This window comes from Anopheles coluzzii, chromosome 2 (assembly GCF_943734685.1).
Source record: "Anopheles coluzzii chromosome 2, AcolN3, whole genome shotgun sequence".
Classification (NCBI taxonomy): domain Eukaryota; kingdom Metazoa; phylum Arthropoda; class Insecta; order Diptera; family Culicidae; genus Anopheles; species Anopheles coluzzii.
Genome location: NC_064670.1, coordinates 43542929 through 43561035, shown reverse-complemented (window position 1 = coordinate 43561035; position 18107 = coordinate 43542929). Strand labels below are relative to the sequence as shown.

General features: G+C 40.3%; 3 protein-coding genes across 6 annotated transcripts; 1 reads left to right on the top strand and 2 right to left on the bottom strand.

The window, feature by feature from the left end:
- Positions 1-45: 45 nt before the first annotated feature.
- On the bottom strand, positions 46-5079 carry LOC120949193 (ubiquitin thioesterase trabid). Of its 4 annotated transcripts, none has more exons than XM_040366292.2 (6): positions 4615-5079; positions 4014-4359; positions 2406-3887; positions 1890-2346; positions 1659-1807; positions 46-1578 (listed from the first exon to the last, which is right to left on the bottom strand). In XM_040366292.2, the coding sequence occupies exons 2-6, from the start codon at positions 4256-4258 to the stop codon at positions 1560-1562; spliced, it is 2352 nt and encodes a 783-aa protein (XP_040222226.2). In that variant the 5' UTR covers positions 4259-4359; positions 4615-5079; the 3' UTR covers positions 46-1559. The 4 variants fall into 4 exon arrangements, with proteins under 4 accessions (XP_040222226.2, XP_040222227.2, XP_040222225.2 ...); XM_040366293.2 differs by having other exon boundaries at positions 4014-4356; XM_040366291.2 differs by having other exon boundaries at positions 4704-5079.
- A 439-nt stretch (positions 5080-5518) lies between these two features.
- Positions 5519-6881, top strand: LOC120951641 (snRNA-activating protein complex subunit 3). Its single transcript, XM_040370448.2, has 2 exons — positions 5519-6469; positions 6533-6881. The coding sequence occupies exons 1-2, from the start codon at positions 5648-5650 to the stop codon at positions 6878-6880; spliced, it is 1170 nt and encodes a 389-aa protein (XP_040226382.2). The 5' UTR covers positions 5519-5647; the 3' UTR covers position 6881.
- Positions 6882-6893: 12 nt separating this feature from the next.
- LOC120951642 (26S proteasome complex subunit SEM1) lies at positions 6894-7393 on the bottom strand. Its single transcript, XM_040370449.2, has 2 exons — positions 7201-7393; positions 6894-7078 (listed from the first exon to the last, which is right to left on the bottom strand). Exons 1-2 carry the CDS (start codon positions 7286-7288, stop codon positions 6957-6959), a joined length of 210 nt encoding a protein of 69 aa, XP_040226383.1. The 5' UTR covers positions 7289-7393; the 3' UTR covers positions 6894-6956.
- Between the last annotated feature and the right edge of the window lie 10714 nt (positions 7394-18107).

Genomic DNA, 18107 nt, shown 5'->3' with positions numbered 1-18107 from the left:
ACGTCATACATTCTTATAGGTTGCGCAACAAAACAGACATTGTGGTTTACATTGTGAGCAAACAATAATTTATTTTAAAATATATGCTTCATACAGGTGTTGCGTGTTTAGCTGAAAACGTAACTATATACACATTCTACCAGTTTTGAACCCAAGAAAGCAAACGAACTTCACTTTGAAACTTAACAATATTCAACAATCTGTGTGTGTATGTGTGTTTGTGGTATCAATAGGCATTAATAGGTAGTACGAAAGAAAACTGTCGCCTCAAATAGATTAGATCTATTCTGCCATCCTTACACGTTTATAGCCGCTCGAAATTGTAATAACTCACTGTGCTAAGCGAAACTATACCATGGGCTACGTTATACTTCACCGTTACACTGCCGTTCGCTTTATGATTTCGTTAGAATAATGAATCCATTATATTATTGTTCGGCTTCTTAACGTTCTCCATTAGCTTATCTACTGTTATTATAATGTATTGAACATGCACGCACGGAAACTTACAGTTCTTTTTTATATTTCCTCTCTCCCAAACGCACCGTAAAGGGAAACGACATTGTATGATTAGATGCAAAAAAAAAACTCATCTTCTTTTCGTTGGCATACACGCACACGATTTCTTTCTTAACTGGAAAATTGACTTTAATGCAGAATGTGCAGGGAGGACTTTTATATGCATTGCTCCGTTGGAACATGCCATCTACAAAACGTAGTTCATTTAGATTTCAAACCGGTAACTTAGTTAAAAATTCATACCAGTTGCAAATAATGGGCTTATGTTGTGCCACAAAAGTAAGATGAAAGGATGCTTCATCTGCACCACCAAACCGATTACATGAAGGGATTACTTGATACTTTAGTAGCTTGAACAAACATGTTAAAACGGGACGTTAAACACTGGTCAAGATTAAAAGACCCATCACGCCAACATGCAATAGGAATGAATTTACTATTGCTGGGGAGCAAAAAGGGGATACAAAAATATACTCTCTTTATACGATTTGGATAAGAATAGAGTAGTAACCTTGCCAGCTATTTACGTGCTGGATATTTTTGTCGTAACATGATATTTTCAGCGTTCGCAACGGAACGATTTACGAATAGATTTGCGTTTGTTTTGTTTTCACAGCGTTAATTTTTCACGAGTGACAATCGAACACATTCTGCCTCCGTGTTGCGTCACTTTGTACCAAACCAAACAAAACCATGCACCGAAAGGAGCTCGAAAGTAATATTTGCCGCCGCGCGGGCAAATGCACGCATTCGTGTTCTGCGTACTGCGCCCGCTTAGAGCATCGGAAGCAATCGGGGGAAGTAATCAAACCCAAAACTACAACAACTAACTCACCATGGTAGATGAATCACTGATATAAGCAGTTCCAAAATGACCCGTGCAACAGGACTAGGGAAAGATTAGCTCGTAAGCGTTTTTTGTTGCTGCTGTTGTTGTTGTTTTACATTTTAAAGCCTGCACTCATCCGTTACGCTAGCCGGACATACGGGCAATGTACCGAAATAATGTACTACAGTAGCACATGTAAACGATTTCTAATTTAAAACAGCCTCGAGATCCTGCAACGGGAACACACGACGAAAGATATATGTTTAAAGGATGCTGTTTCATTTGGACTGAAAGCAAAGATCATACGTACGCTATTCTACGATAGTGGTTAAGCCATTCCTCAAGCAGTTGAGCGACTAATAGTGGACGTTTGTGAAGCTTCTGCTGAGCGACGAGCAGTCCGCCCTCCGTTTCGCACACCTCCAGCCACTGGCGGAGTAACATCTCCTCGCGACCAATCTGTAAAAAAATGGAAATGGAAATTGCACATTTTAGTAAGCGCACACGCCTCTGTTAAAGTCAAGCAGGTCTCTGATGTTACCTCATTTTTTGTTAAAAAGTGAATTGGCAGTAGCTTCATCTCACAGTCCATCAGAGGCAGAAAGGTAATGTCTTCCCGGTCGTCTCGCGTTGCATCGATTCGCGAGTACGGTTCGGTCGGAACCAGTGCACTAAAATGACCGCGCGTATAGCCGAGTGCGATCGGTGAAGTGATGCAGAAGCTTTGCTCCCACAGCAGCGGCAGATAGACACCCTCGAAGCGGGCGAATCCAATGTCCTCTCCGCGGAAGCTCTTAACGTACTTGACACCGTACACGACGATCGGTCGGCGCATGATGTGTGCCAGGGCGAAAATGTGCAGCTGCTCTAGCGACGAGCCCGGGTGACTAGCGAGCGACAGCAGCGTGTTCCAATCCTTCTCCAGTTGCATCTCGGCCACGGTGTACTGGAGCAATGCCGCCTGGAACAGTTCATTCTCCTTCCAGCGCGGATAAAATCTGCAATTACATTGGTTTGGTGTTAGTGCGATGCAAGAGGAGCTATTTCCGCAGCTTACATGTGACTGCATTGATGCAAACTATCGGCTAGCGCCCGCCGGAGAGTGTTATCGCGATCGAACACACCCCAGGTGGCCTGCATGACGGAATCGAGCAAGCAGTCGCCGGCACTGCGATTCCACAGCACCATCAGCCGCGAACCCAACCGGTCGGTGATTTCGAGCGACCAGTTCAAGGCGGGCGGTGGCATTTCCAGCTGCTTCTGCGCATCCTTGTCTAGCAGCTCCTCGTACAGCTGCTCCTGAAGCACCAGCGGCAACTCCTCGATGTCGGCCGGCAGCGAAAACGTCGCATGCTCGTTCACAAACTGGCAGTTGAACGAAGCCTTCCGTATTCGTAGGGACTGGGCAAAGTGGCGGCGTATGTCGCTGGCCAGATCGGGCGCTACGTAGGCCGGCACCCGCTTGATACCGGGTCCCGAGCCGGAAATTTGCGCCAACAGCAGCGGTAACATTTCATCCCGATGGAACCGTATAGCGAGATGAATCAGCGTGTGGCCCACATCGAATGCACAGTTGTTGCGACTGATCAGGAACGCTTCGGCCGAGGTGAGGGCTCGGCTCGGATCGCCGCCACACTCTAGGTACGCTTCCACTGCGCCGATATTGTTTTCCGCAATACCCACGCAAGCGTTCAGCCAATCCCAGTCCGGCTGCCGGCGCAGCAGCTGCAGGTAGCGTTCCTGCTTGCACGCATCCATATTGTTGATCGAGTCCGCATGGCCCACGAACTGCTGGTTGCGCTTGTTGTTCACCATAATGTTGCTAGCCACATTGATGGTGTTTTCGTCGTGTTCGGGTGACGCTTTCGCTGCGGCCTGATTGCTTCTACTGCCCACCGTACTGGTGGTGGAATCACGGGGATGCAAGCACATCGAACACTTGAGCGATTTGGGCCAATTTTCGTACGTGCACACGGAGCAGAACCACTTCCCTGCGTTGACCGGGGAGCTGGCCACCGCTCGGCTCATCGTACTGACGGGCGAGGAGGACACTGGGGAGGGTGAGTGTTTGGCATCACTCGCACAGCCTTTACCGGTCGCCGGTTCGCCGTCGTTTGCGTTCGTCCCCAGACGCGAACTGGAACCGTACGAGCCGCCCGAAGCGGGCGAATTGTTCCGATTGCGCTTGCCACTACCTGCGCCGCTAGTTGAAACAATACCGTCCTCTCCGGGGCTGGGACCACTTCGGCAAATATTCATCGCGTTTAAATGTTCGCTAATGCTATCGTACTCGCTTATCACTTTCTGCTGTTGGTGGTTGTGGTTGTGGTGCTGCTGCTGATGATCCTGCTGGTCCTCCTTGCGCACGGTATCGCACTGCAGGCAGCGCCTGGTGTGGGGTAGGTTCAGGTAGGTGCACGCCGAGCATGGCCATCGCTGATTAGAGTCGAGCTCGGTGATCGAGGGCGATTTTACAGCCCCACTAGCGAGATTTGGGTTCGATCGGCTCGTCGCACTGAGCTGCTGCGTTGGACTAAGGCTGCGCACAACACCAACCGAAAAGAGAATGGAATAGAGAGGTGAGAGCGGGAGTGAAAGTTCATCATTCATGGAGGTCTCCCATGGAGGAACGCGCTTTGGCGCACGGGTTAGCATCGATACGTACCGAAATATGTCCTCCTTAAGCAGTGGTTTGGGACCCTTGCACATGATGCACTTAAGAGACAACGGGTAGTTCTCGTACGTACAGTATTCGCACACCCATTTCGGTTGCTGCTGGGGACATTGTTGCTCCTGCTGCTGTGTTTCATCTAGCGGCTGTTGTTGCTCTTGCTGCTGCTGTTGCTGCTGTTCAGTTTCCTGCTCTTGTTGTTGATGATCTAGCTTGTTCGTAGACGACGAACCCGACATACTAGTAAGCCAATAAGCACGTACTAGCGTTCCTCACCAGCAGCCAGTTGCGTTCGTTCGCGGATGCTGTCGTTCGTACGTTGCCAACCGGTTGCCAGCTGCTGCAATCAATATAACAGAGAAATAGTACCGCATATGAAGGGTTTAAGATTGCACACACAATTTGGGTAGCACGGGAACGAGCTGCTGCTTGGGTCAATCAGCTGCTTCAAGAACGAGTGCGTGTGATCTGTGTCTGGTGCAGCGTGTGTGTTTATATTGGGGGGAAAATAAACATCATCAACACTGGCTTGACAACGCGAAAGCTCAAAACAACTGATGTTTGCAAGTAAACAGAATAAAAAAAAACAACCAACCAAAGTAAAATCTGTGCAATGTTAGTGAAATTCAGTAAGCCATGCGTCCGTTCATCGCTGCACGTATGGCTTTGGAGGAACCAACTGACCCGTTTGCTTTGGCGTAGCGAACAAAAATAGCACCTAAACGTACGGACACCAGCAGTAAGTAACCCGCTAATATCGAGCGTTATTAGCCAACACTTTTTCCTTCAGCTATTGTGCCATTCAGCGCCCAGCACGGTTGCGCCACTACGACGATTCACAGATTCGACTGCCAGCAGAACACACACCACCGGGCACGCGAAAGTACTGCGCTCACTAGAACTACTGGTTAAAGGAAAAAAGGGGAAACTTCACGAACACCTCGAATCCATGTAGTATTATTGCGATTCCGATGATTTATTTACGAAATCATCGTATTCATTCTGCTTTGGGACTTTTTCCTGTTTGTTGAAGGTTTTGGTTGACAGTTTACGTAATTTTGGCCCGGTGCAAAAGCTACTGCAATTCAGTGAGCGATTCAAGGCAACGGTGTGTAGGACAGCTGTTTTTCATGTTCAAAATAACGGGTGAAATTAGTTATAATATTTTGTTGATTTGTATTTTACATTTCCTCGCGAATAGATTATGATTTTCAATCATTATGTTAATTCTTGACAATTAAAGATTAGTTTTAATACACCTTCAATGTTTTGAGAAAGACTTTTTCTTATTGGTTTTAGGCTTTTTTGTCGGGAAAGGTTTGTGGAGTAAACAAAACATAATCGTGATGTGTTCAATTTTTTGTCGTTTATTTCGCACATTATGTTGTATTACAAAACATGTTTATTATTCAAAAAAAGAATCGTTTTTACAACTTTCGACTTCTTGTTGAAGGGTTGACAACCCCTGGAAATAGCAAAGTTCGATGCAGATGTAAACAAACCGACATTTCAACTATTTTGACAACTTTTTTTGCTGCCTGCCAGCTTCTTTGCAGAACAATCGACCCGGAAAAGTGAATCTGTTGGCGAGGCTTCCGCAATCCTTCCGCAAACAATAGTGAAGCAAGATGGAAAATATATATTGTCCAAGAACGGAGAAAGTGATATCCGTATGGGATGCGTTGGCTGAATTCCAGAACGAACTGCATCCTGAACGTCTGGACAGGATAGTTGAGTCCGATCACGATATAATGGAAGCGATGGGTCTGGACGGCAATATTGCAGAGTTCGATAAGCTGCTGGAATCGGTGGACGTGGGCCAACTGTCCAGCTCGAAAGATGTACCCGTGAGAACGTTTCTCCCGCACAAGGTATGCTCGAGGCCGAAACCTGCGGAAACGCCGGCTAAAGCCGCCCGCTTCAATTGTGTGCAAAGGGTAACCGCTCGCAAAAGTGTGAAAGATCAGCGCAATATAGACGTGAAGCTGCGATACAACCGGCACAAATACATGGAGCGAAAGCAGGACTTGGAAACGCGCAAGGATTTGACACCGTTCCGCGAAATGGTGCTGGTTGTACGGTTCTACGAGCCCTTCAAATACAAAGCAGGACGACGATTGGGCCACCCAAAGTTTAGTCAAGAGTATTACGTGCTTAGTTCACAGTATTTGACAGAACTGAAGGACAAGATATTTTGCCACTGCGATGCGGGGCCGTTCTATGAGATAAGCGGGGATAGAACAGCGGAACCGACCGAGAAGCCACCGAAATCGGGATTCTTTTTCGTCCACGACACGTTCTACAATGATTTCCGGGATGATGCAAATCATGACTACTCGGGGGTGATCCGGAAGTGGGCCGATCGACAATCTTTGATCGGAGAGCTGAAGACGGCACGAATGGAAGATACACGCTTTGGAGATTTGAAATTTCGCTTGGGATATCCACAGGTAAGCTCCACTTGGTTGCTTCATTGCTTACCAGACACTGACGATGACGTTTTATTATTTCAGATGTATCAGCACCAAGGAAATTGCGAGCATCTGTTCGTGATAAGCGATTGTCGATTGTTGGCGGCGACAGACATTCTGACGCGATCCCGATATCCGTGGCTGAACTCTTACGGATTTTCTCGAGATGTCCCTTGCAACATCTGTGGCCACTGTCAGGCGCAATATATTGTACAGAACAGCACTCGACACATCTTCGATCCTGCCTACATTTGTGAAAATTGCCTCGAGACGTATCATTACACTGAGGATGGAGAGAAAATAGGAGACTTCGAGCTGCACCGGTACACCCTCACGATGGTTCGTACTGACGAGGACGCAGACAGCGAGGAAGCATCTACTTCACAATAAACTGCAACGCAAATTGGAGATTTAATTTAACATTTATTGATTTTCTGCGTTATCGAGACAGACGACCGAACAGTGATCACTTATGCTTTTCGAGTTGGGCTCGTAGTTGCTGGTTGAAATCGTCCTCAACATTATCGTCGTCCCAGTTGTCCTCCCATACGCTCAGTTCTTCTTCGTCCTCCTTGTTACCGGCCCAGTCTGTCGATGAGAAAGAACGAGTTCCGAAGGCAATCAATGATAAATCTTCCGGAAGTCCATCGTGACCTCAACCAACCCAAATCGCGCTTACTGTGAACAGAACCAATCAACTATATACGTACCTTCGGCGGGAAACTCCTCGAATTCATCGTCTTCTTCCAGAAGACCGAGATCAAGCTTAGGTTTATCCTTGTTCTCCTTGTCCGACATGATGCTATTTGGTGAATATTTTATTGAAACAACAAAATGACTCGGACGGTACAATGAAGTTGCGTATTTTGGCGTACACAAATTTGACAGCTGTGACACGCTTGCTGCAAGGTTGGTAGGAAAGGTAGGATTGGCTTCATTCGTTTCTTTATATATCTTGTACCGAGGAAAGATTTCATTCAAACTTGCATAGTGGGAAAAATAGCTGTAATTCGGCCATAACATTTTTTGTTTGCAATTACAGTAGAACGTCGATTATCCGGGGGCGGATTAACCGGCGGGCGGCTTAACCGTGCGCATAAATGTGACAGCTGTTTAAACGTACAGCGAACATTTGCAGCGATAGTCAAGTGGGCAACCAGATTTTTGTGTAGCTCTGAGGTGTCTAAGGGTATTTTCGAAATTCATTATTGTTAATGAACAGTTGTTAAACCTGTAGTTATTGATTAAAGTAATATTTTAATAACGATTAATCGATTTATTCAAGTTGGATTGATCATAAAACTAATCAAAAACTAGTAATATAATAATTTTTATATGAAAATGACATTTCTTGGACCATTATCCGTGCAAATCGATTAACCGGCAACCGTCCGGTCCCGAGCTGCCCGGATAATCGACGTTCTACTGTATTTGTTTTCTAATATACAACATCTTACGGTTCACAACCTGGCGTAGCGTATCAACGAGACCTAGTTATCATGCTCAGTGTTTAATTTATGGACTCGAGTCTCTCGCTACTCGTCGCGAAACGGCGCAAATCTTGTTCATGAAAAAAATCATCCTAGGAGAGATAGATTCACTGGACCTTTTAGGTAGAGTTAATTTTCACGTACCTGCTCGTTTTTTAAGAAACTTTAGGCTACTAAGAGTTGACCAAACTAGACGTGCATATAGCGATAATGAACCTTTAACTGCGATGGCTATCAGATTTAATGCACATTATGACTCTTTTGACTGGAATTCCCTAAGTTAACCTGTTTTTCTTGCTGTGAAACTCTGTGTTATTTATTTTGTGCTGATGTTACATTGTACCGTGATGCTTTATGTTATCATAAGTTTAGTTTATAAGATCAGTGATAAGGCCAATGACGGCCAATCACTTAACATTTACAAATAAACAAATAAACAACATCGATTTAAATCAATCTCTAAATTAGAATACCAAAACTAGCGGAAATTCAAAACCTCTCGAATAATATTTAAACAGCGTGTCTCTGAAAACGTTTGTAAACATAAAGTTTATGCGGAATCGTATAACATAACATTAAAGGGGTTTTTACTTGTGAGGGACATTAAAATTACCCTGTGCTGCTGGTATAAAAAGGATTTTTGACAATTATCTTGCTATAAAACCAGTCGAAAAACATTTTATGGGCAGCTTATAGCATCTTTCGAACAGCAAAATATCCTTTTCTGAATGTGAGATGAACTGTAAACCGTTCTGCAAAAATCAAGTATCAATCAAGTAATTTGTCAGAAAAGCTTTGTTTAAATTTAAAGAAGTGCATGTTTTTAACATGCAAAATGAGCAGTTTTCCCAAAATATCCTTAAATTAGGATAATTCAACAGTAAATAAATTTTATCTCAGGCAATGTTATCAGTTTTCCTTTACAATTATGTTTTGAAATATATATATTGTTTTGAAATATACTGACCCTACTGATACATATATATATATATATATATATATATATATATATATATATATATATATATATATATATATATATATATATATATATATATATATATATATATATATATATCAGGCTTATTCTATTCTTGCAATCAAGATGTCTCAACATCGAGTTGAATATTACTAAAGAAATCAAGTCTACACTGTAACTAAGTTATACCACTTCTTATTGCAGTTTGATATTTTCCAAAGTTGATTCAAGCCTTTCGTTCTCGACATCAAAACCCTAGCGGGAAATGGATCGAATGGGATAATTTGGTTTGAAGTTGTGAAGTGAAATATTTCAGTTTTATTGCTATGAAACATTAATGACTAATATGTGTTTAAATTAATTGAATAAAATCATTTAAATGCCAGTACAACCGAATTTGATGGACCAATATGAAAACAATATATAATTAAATAAAATTAGGCTAGAATAAATAATTTCGTTTGATTATTTATAATGAATTCCTTAATTTTTGGCTAATATTCTAATTTTATAGATATATTTTTTGGGCCGGTCTGGTGGTACTCGAACGACTTAACAACATACCCGTCATGGGTTCAAGCCCCGAATAAATCGTGTCCCATACGTAGGATTGACTATCCTGCTACGGTAACAAAAAGTCACTGAAAGCCAAGCCCACTTCACTAGTGGGTACAGGCAGGTCTTGATCGGCAGAGGTTGTGGTGCCAAAAAAAAAGAAGAAGAAGATTTTAAGGACATCTCTGAGAGTTCGTCTAGGCATATATTGCAAAGAGCAATCTAGTAAAATTTCTCCACTCATCTCAATCAATCTAGTAAAGAATAGAATAAGCTTGTGTATGCTGTAGACCTTCTGGAATGCCACTTAAAGTAGAAATATAAACTGAGAATAGTCCAATTATTACCATATTTTTATTTTTCTTACTTACCTACGCTAGCATTAAAATTTTAGTTGTTGTACATACACAACTATCATATTTCTAAACCATTTAGAATATGGCATCAAAGGCGAATAATAATGGACCCTACTGATCATCATGAAACATCTAATCACCTTTAATGTTTATATTTTTTTTCTTAAACCCCGTTGGCTAAGATTATAGAAAAATGTTGGCTAAATGTCATCAGGAGCAGGAATTATTTGTTATACACCAAAACCCAATCAACAGCTTACAACACATAATCGAATTGTTTCAATCGCCCTATATCACCACAGATATGTTTGAATAAAGGTTCCATGCAAGCATGGGATATGGTGCGTCAAGCGTAGTGAATCTTGCTTTACTTTGGGATGCAATTGCCGACCTGGGGCTCTGCATACCTCGCCGGAAACTATTGTTTTCCATATGCCTGATGTAGAACCGATCGTACGAAGCAACCATATTCCCGGCATGGTGGCAGATGATTTCCGCAACGAGAAACAACTTTCGCCAACTCAATTTAGGTTTTACGGACTGCGGAACTCGAAATCGACAAACTTGGTGCCCGTGGCAAATCACACCGTCGCGCACGGAAAGCTGCTAGAGTAATGGCAGCGGTTAGTCTCTCTGTCCGTATTGAGCGTAAAAACTCATTTCCGAAAAATGATCAACCATTTCCCAATTGCCGTAGCCACCCTGGCCAGGGGTGTAGCGGGCAGCCGACCTCGTGGCAACGGTATGGTATTAATTGTTTTATGTTCCTCAATAAAAGTTTACGACCAAACTCTGGTCTTTTCTTAGCCACCAGCCGGACGTACGAATTGCAATTTTTCCAGCCCCCCTGCAATCAGCAATGTGTTTCCGCGAAAACGGTTCACTCCTATATGGCGTAGGAATTATACCGATCCGGTGTTGCTCTACCGTTCATTTTGAAATAAGTGAGACGGGGCAATTGCTGAAATGCGAGTTGCTTTTTTTCAAACAGGAGGTTGTACGTTTTTGATACAAGTTTATCGCAACACTTATCCTATTAACAATTGGTTTTATGTATTGCAGAGGAAACAAAGCGAGAGAGAAGGAATTCTATGCAAGTTTTTTTTCCATACTGCAATCATTACTTAGTCCCCGAGATACGCGGTACCTCTTATACGTGGATTCGGAGAAAGGCAATTTTCTAAATTTAACAGTTCCTTCCTTTGACGAACTTGACAGGTTTTTCTAGTTGAATGAGTATGGTATGATCGTGTAGTAGTTTGTTGAGAATACAAAACAGAAAATTGCGGAGTATACTCTCAACAGCTGCTGTAATGTATAAATGGTTTTTTTTAGTTGAGTGGTAAGATTGATGTTTTACATCTATAACAATAATATTTTCACTTTGCTCTAGCATTCTTTTCATCTCAGAAACGATTTTTTTGCAAATACTCAGGCAAATTTAATGAAAAAGCTTTTCCGCACAGCGGATATTTCGTTGAAGTGCGAGTAAGTCGATGGACCGCATTAAAATTACTGAGCGAGGATCCTCTTTATAATAGAATTATAGAGTGAAAAAGACAAAAAATTGTATGATTAAAACATTTTATGACGACTACTTTTTAAGCCCAGTCCAACTTGGGCCAACTCGCGGGGAAAATGTTTTCTTTCGTCAAATTTCGTTTAAACAAAAGTCTAAATATTATTTTTGTTCTGAAATTTCTATTAGATATAATTATGCCGTTCTTACTACGCAAAACATGCATCTTCGACATACTTGATAAAAGCATATCTATCTACAAAATCCTATTTATTTCCGTACATATGTCTGCTCAGACACAAAACCAAAGCCTAGTAAAATGTCCCTCCACGCTAGCAATATATATAGCAGAACAGCAATCCTGATAATAAATTAAGATGTACGCCGAAAAAAAATCCTCCTTTTTCTAAGTGTCCAAACAGTTTCATTATGTTGTCGAATCGAGTGATTTTAAATCAACCTCTGAGCGAAAAGAAGAAAAGCGAATATACACAATGCATACAAGTAGCAGCAGTGAGTTCTGCTTGTTTTAATTCAGTTAAGATACAAAAAAGAAACTGAAAGTGGTAAACTGAAACTGCTGGGCATTAACCAAAACACTGTGTGAAAGAAGCATGTTGCCTTGTAGGATGGCTGGTTTTACAAGTGAAAAGTAGCAACAAAAGAGGAAAGGAATGTTTGAATCAGATACAACCAAATCGCTTATCGGTATTGTCGTTTGTTTAATTATCGATCGTGGACCACATTTTCACGTCGGACAAGGTATGTACATTTTGCAGCAACACTGCTCGGATGCTTGCACTTCCTCGCGTTGTTGTTGCATTAAAAATTGAATTGAACGTGCACTCAACATACACCTCATAACATGCTTCGCTTAACCGATTTCTTCACAGGGATGGAGTTTGTTTTGGAATCGACTATCAGATCACGTGCCGTGTGGACACGCGCAGGAATTCGAACAAACTCACAATGTTGCGTATTTCCGCCACCGAGGTGCGCAAACATGCCAACATTTCAGCGCTTCCGCGGGAACGGGAAACAATTTTGACCACGTGTCATTATCCCTCCGGCGAAAAGGCCGAGTAGAAAGATGGAGATTTTTCATCCCATCTATCCCCTCGCCCCACGCTCTCTTTGGGTTGTTGTGAAAGTTTCAAATAAAATGGCCCTGCATGTGGGTTCTCGGTAAAATGTTAGACATCAATCATAAACCCACCACTGGCACAATCGGACCGACCTGGAGGAACCAGCAAAACCCGGCAACATGGCCCCATTTGAGGCGGGACCTTGCGGAACGTGATCGTGGAGGGGTATCTGGCAGTATTGTGCGGGAATTCGGTTCGCTCGATTCGCTCGCGCTGAATTATGTAGACACGAACTGTGGCACAAATGTTGCGAAAGTACGAATTCATGTTCCGAAATTGAGCCCGCGGGACGAGCGCGGTATGTTCTTTGGTGTTTTTTAAACGCATCCTCTCATGTTTATCGTACACCTCGTCACGTCCGTGCTCCTAGAAGCTAGACGGGGTTGGCCATGGTTGGATGGGGGGATTTCCGGGATTTTATTTAATACTTCGCTTGGTGTTTGGTCGGGCGTTATTGTTCGTATAAATCATGTGTGCATGATTCGTCAAAAAGTACCGGGCGCCTCCATCGGTGAATAATGTTTTTTTTTGGAACACGTATAGCATGTTCATTGGGGGGTTTGAATGTTCATTTTCCCAATTGAAATGTATGATATTTTTGAACTGATTATAAGCTCATTGTTTATAAACATTGGCGATAAAGATTACTTTATGTCATATGAGTATACAGCGCCTACCACAACTATATGGACAGTCGTTTTTCACGATTTGCGGAAAATCCATAAGAGGTAGCGGTCTAAGAGAACATCAATGGTGAAGTGGGTGGTGGGAGGAAAAAAATATCGGGCTAGGATTACATTTCTTAACTACAGTAGAACGTCGATTATCCGGGCAGCTCGGGACCGGACGGTTGCCGGTTAATCGATTGGCACGGATAATGGTCCAAGAAATGTCATTTTCATATAAAAATTATTATATTACTATTTTTTGATTAGTTTTATGATTAATCCAACTTGAATAAATCGATTAATCGTTATTAAAATATTATTTTAATCAATAACTACAGGTTTAACAACTGTTCTTGAACAAAAATGAATTTCGAAAACACCACTAGACACCTCAGAGCTACACAAAAATCTGGTTGCTCACTTGACTATCGCTGCAAATGTTCGCTGTACGTTTAAACAGCTGTCACATTCATGCGCACGGTTAAGCCGCCCGCCGGTTAATCCGCCCCCGGATAATCGACGTTCTACTGTATGTATGTAATAACAGCAAATATTTAGATTCTGCTAAAAAATCGTTTGTGAGGTTTTTGTGTCGCTTTTGTTTGATCGGATCAGTTTTGAACCGTTGTTCATAAAATTGATAAGGTTCACATGGCAGTTTCAAAAAAAAATTTGAAAATCTTTTTACATACTTTGGTTTGCATTTTCAAAACAATAATTAGAGGCGAAAACAAAATTTTTTGGTAATTTTTTTCTATGTTTAAAAAAATGTATTTTGATAATTACTCTTATAAAATTTATAAAAACTTACAATAAGTTATAAAAACACTTTTTAAAAATTCTCCAAAAATAAATTTCTTTAAAACCTTTCAAGAATATGTTATTTATATATTTGAACGATTTTTAAATGCGTTAGTTAGCACATAAAACCTGTTTTTCGAAGTGTCTTTATAGTTATGGTACGACCATTAATTTGTTTTTTCATCATAAGTCGTGTTAAAACGTGTTAAAAAAATTTGAAAAAAATATACAAAGATGTAAAATAGTATTCTGCACAACTCATAGATTAACTGTTTTTATCTGTGTCTTATGGATTTTCCGCAAATCGTGAAAAAAAACTGTCCATATAGTTGTGGTAGGCGCTGTAGTAGATCTGAAACCAATAAAAATATGAATATACAACATGTTTAATATTACATTCCATTGTGAATAAGCATGTGGATGGAATGTGTTGGAAGTAAATATGATGGAGAGCTAAACATGCATAAATATATTAAGTGAGAGTACTGGAGGTAAAAGTGCTTATTTATTTATCACTGCAAAATATCCTCAGTGATTTAACAAGTTAGTTTCAACAACATGATTTAAGCTTTCGCAAGCAGTAAAATTTCCCTGAAAGGAAGTCCTGCCGCTACCCTGAATGAAAAACAATCTGTTGATGAATTTGTTTCAAAATACAGATAATGTAATACACGAGTGGCGTCATACTCACAAAAATACAGTATTTGGTGCAAATGTTGTGTTGGAATAGTCCGAAAGAACTCAGCATTTAATTATAAACACGTAAAATGACAGGACGTTAACGAAAGTATATATAACGAAATGGTATCCTGATCGTAGAACGTCAGATGCACCTGTTGTGTTTTTAAACTTTTGCTAATAATAGTAATAAATGTAATAAGGTTATACAATTCAGAGCTTCTTATTTCACCTGGGCCGCAACACGCTGATTTTATCTTTCAATTATAAATATACATTCAGACATCTGATTGGAATTTTTCTTTCGTGCATGATTCAATAATTAAATTTGTACCTGCCCTAAATTCAAATTTAAGCTAACGAAAAAAAATTGTTTCAAAAAAAAAAAAACAAAACCAAACTTTTTCACATTTCATCCTCACTTCACTTCAAGAATAATTGTTGGCCCAACCCCGAGAAGCAATGGCCAAACATGAGTAAAAAATCGACGTCAAATCAAAGTTTTCTGATGTTTTTATACAATACAATATACAATAATTTATCAATAAAAATTGCTTAAAACTTAAAAATTGATTCAATCATGCAGAAATTAGATATTATGACAGCATCGCTCATTATTCATACCAAACAAGCTTAAACATTTACAATCCCATTATACTCAGTTTTATTTATTTTATTGACTTCTACCACAAAATACCTCAACTATAGAAACTATACCATCATTACGGGTATATAAAAGCCATAAAATGGATTATTCGTCAACTTCGTGTGCCTGATGATAAAAAATTGTTTTAGGAAAGATAAAAAGTATTGCGATTATAATGGAAAAGCAAATAAATTATTTATTGATATATTAAAGTCATGAATATGTCAGAAATTATATCACTTACACAAAATTGATTTATTATCTAAAAATAAATCTAACAAATTTAGAATGGAATAAAACTATGACGATAAAAATCAAACTAATTGTTTTGGTAATGTTACTTTATTTACACTGCGAAAAAAACATACGCATAATGGTTAAATGCAGTGAAACGCATTTGAAACATTTTGAATCCACTAACCACACGGTGGTTTCATGGGAGATAAAATGTTATTCATTGGCAAATGTTGGCGTGAAAGCACATAAACACACAATATGTGCATTATGATGCAGTGCATAATAAATAACACTCATCTTGGTGGATAACTTAGTGGGTGGGTATGATAGGATCGCACAAAAATGTCAACGTAAGAGTACAGCGTGCATAAAGCCGAGAGTGGAAGGAAGGTGAGGACGTCGTAGGGAACACAAATTACGGTTGGCCACAGTTGTTTTCGCCGTGTTTGATTGTTCTATGTTTTGCCATCCCAAAGTTCAGACCTGCTGACACTTCCATGTGTCGGACGATAGTTTATAACGAATGTGGAGGTTATACTTTATTTGTCGTTTCGCGTACCAATTGTGTCATTTAAAATATAAAAACTAGATTTAGAAAATTGTGTCGTAAAAGTTCTACATATTAACAACATTAAAACCTTTAATTCCTTATTTTTTAGCAAGCCGGATGTAGTTAAAGTGTTCTGATTGATTCGTACAAATTTCAGGAATCTTTTAAAAGGTATCCTGCAAAATTCTAAAAATCCGTGGAGCATGTGCTTAAAACACAAAAAAACAACAACCTCTTCCAATTAAGCTAAAAGGGATCACATTCGCGCGTACAGCTGCCCATTGCTCGTGGGCCCAACCAGACACACGACCGAACCATCCATTCCATTTGATTTTTCTCCCATCCCTATGGATGTTTGGACGATTCCAGCCAACGGGGATAAAAGTAGCTACTAAATAAATCAGCGGAGGATGAAACGAGAAGAAAGCAACAGCAAGGGATACACACATCGAGGAAGAGAGAGAAAAAGAGAAAGAGAGAGATAGAGAGAGAAAGAGAGAGAAAGAGAGAGAGAGAGAGAGAGAGAGAGAGAGAGAGAGAGGCAAAACAAAAATCGTACAAGGCTACCGGAGTGCCGTTAGTGTGGTCAAATAAATCTTATTAATTGGAATCCCTCGCGTACCCTCTATAGACACCAACACATGCACACGGTGCACTTCACGTGATAAGAGCGAACTTTACGTTTTTAATCCCATTTAAAAGTGGCAGTGGTAATGGAGGGATTAGGTCTGTGCATGCGTGGAAAGGAGATACATATAGAGGAAGGAGCAGTGTATGCGCGATGGGATATATGATTGCTGCAACGCTATGGCGGTTCCAAAAAATGAGGCATAGAAGAAGAATCGGGAAATCAAATCACGCCACCCCGACATGAGAAGATCGATTGGTTTATGCCTTCCGTCGCGCTGGCTGCGGATAAAAGACATTGGGTTTGACCAAACGGTTTTTTTAAATGGTCATGTGATCTTAAATGACAAAAGTGATTATTTTTTTCTACGAAATAATGTAAATAAAATATACTTTTTTTCTTTGAAGAAATAGAATTATTTTAAATTATGGTTCAATTAGTTTTTTGACCGCATCGTAGTTCTTTTTAATATCAATAAATAAATATCAACAAAAGTTTCAATTGTAGATCAAAAAATTATGTGAATCTGTCTTACATCCTATAGTTTTAAATATATCGAAGAAATGGAAAACATGAATTAAATTTAAAATTCTTGCAATTTGCGCATCTATTGGGTCACAAATCATGTCCGCTCAATGTAATGATACTGCTGGTGATTTATTTGATTGCTGGCGATTTACTGTACAAATAAAAAAATACCATTTTTAAGTTGATCATGCAATTACATATACTTTTGCGGCACTTCACAAAAAATGCTTTTAGAAATGTGTTTAAAGAAATGTAAATGATAGAGTTGATGAGTGGTCAAGAATGCAGATGGTGCTTGTTCAATATACACTGCGAGAAATTGAAATAGCACCACCATGTTTTTTGCAATAATTGTGGAATAACCGTATCGATTATGATTTGTTCAGTTTAGAATGTTAAAGTAACCTGTTCGACATCTCTCAAGCAACTCATTTTAATATATTGATAAGATATTTTTCAATTGTGCTGCAATATTCCTCAAAAGAGATGCGAAATAAAAACAATAACACCGCCTAAAAACAACTTTCACTTACTTTTTTTCGGGATTTCGTTTAAGTTATGATTCATTTTCGATTAGTATTCATCAGAAAATAAGTGTTCCTCAAAGCAAAACGGTCAAAGACAATTAGGATATTCTTATTTTTGTTGGGCTATTAGTATCGCAGCATCCGGCGTACGCAAAATTATAATAAAAAGAGGTATATTTCGACCGTGAAGACGGTTAAAAAAATCCTTGCAACAAATACTTTAGCCGGCAGGGTAATGAAAAGTGTCAAAAACGGCTGCCTCTCAGACAAAACTCCGAGCATAAACAAGGGTTTGAAGTGAATAATCAAT

Bases quoted from the DNA above. Each gene is read 5' to 3' on its own strand.
- LOC120949193 (XM_040366292.2), bottom strand. From the start codon at position 4,258: ATGTCGGGTTCGTCGTCTACGAACAAGCTAGATCATCAACAACAAGAG. The intron at 3,888-4,013 runs GTACGTATCGAT...TGTTGTGCGCAG, and splicing joins CTTAAGGAGGACATATTTCG to CCTTAGTCCAACGCAGCAGC. The intron at 2,347-2,405 runs GTAAGCTGCGGA...ATGTAATTGCAG, and splicing joins TTGCATCAATGCAGTCACAT to ATTTTATCCGCGCTGGAAGG.
- LOC120951641 (XM_040370448.2), top strand. From the start codon at position 5,648: ATGGAAAATATATATTGTCCAAGAACGGAGAAAGTGATATCCGTATGG. The intron at 6,470-6,532 runs GTAAGCTCCACT...TTATTATTTCAG, and splicing joins TTCGCTTGGGATATCCACAG to ATGTATCAGCACCAAGGAAA.
- LOC120951642 (XM_040370449.2), bottom strand. From the start codon at position 7,288: ATGTCGGACAAGGAGAACAAGGATAAACCTAAGCTTGATCTCGGTCTT. The intron at 7,079-7,200 runs GTACGTATATAG...TCTCATCGACAG, and splicing joins CGAGGAGTTTCCCGCCGAAG to ACTGGGCCGGTAACAAGGAG.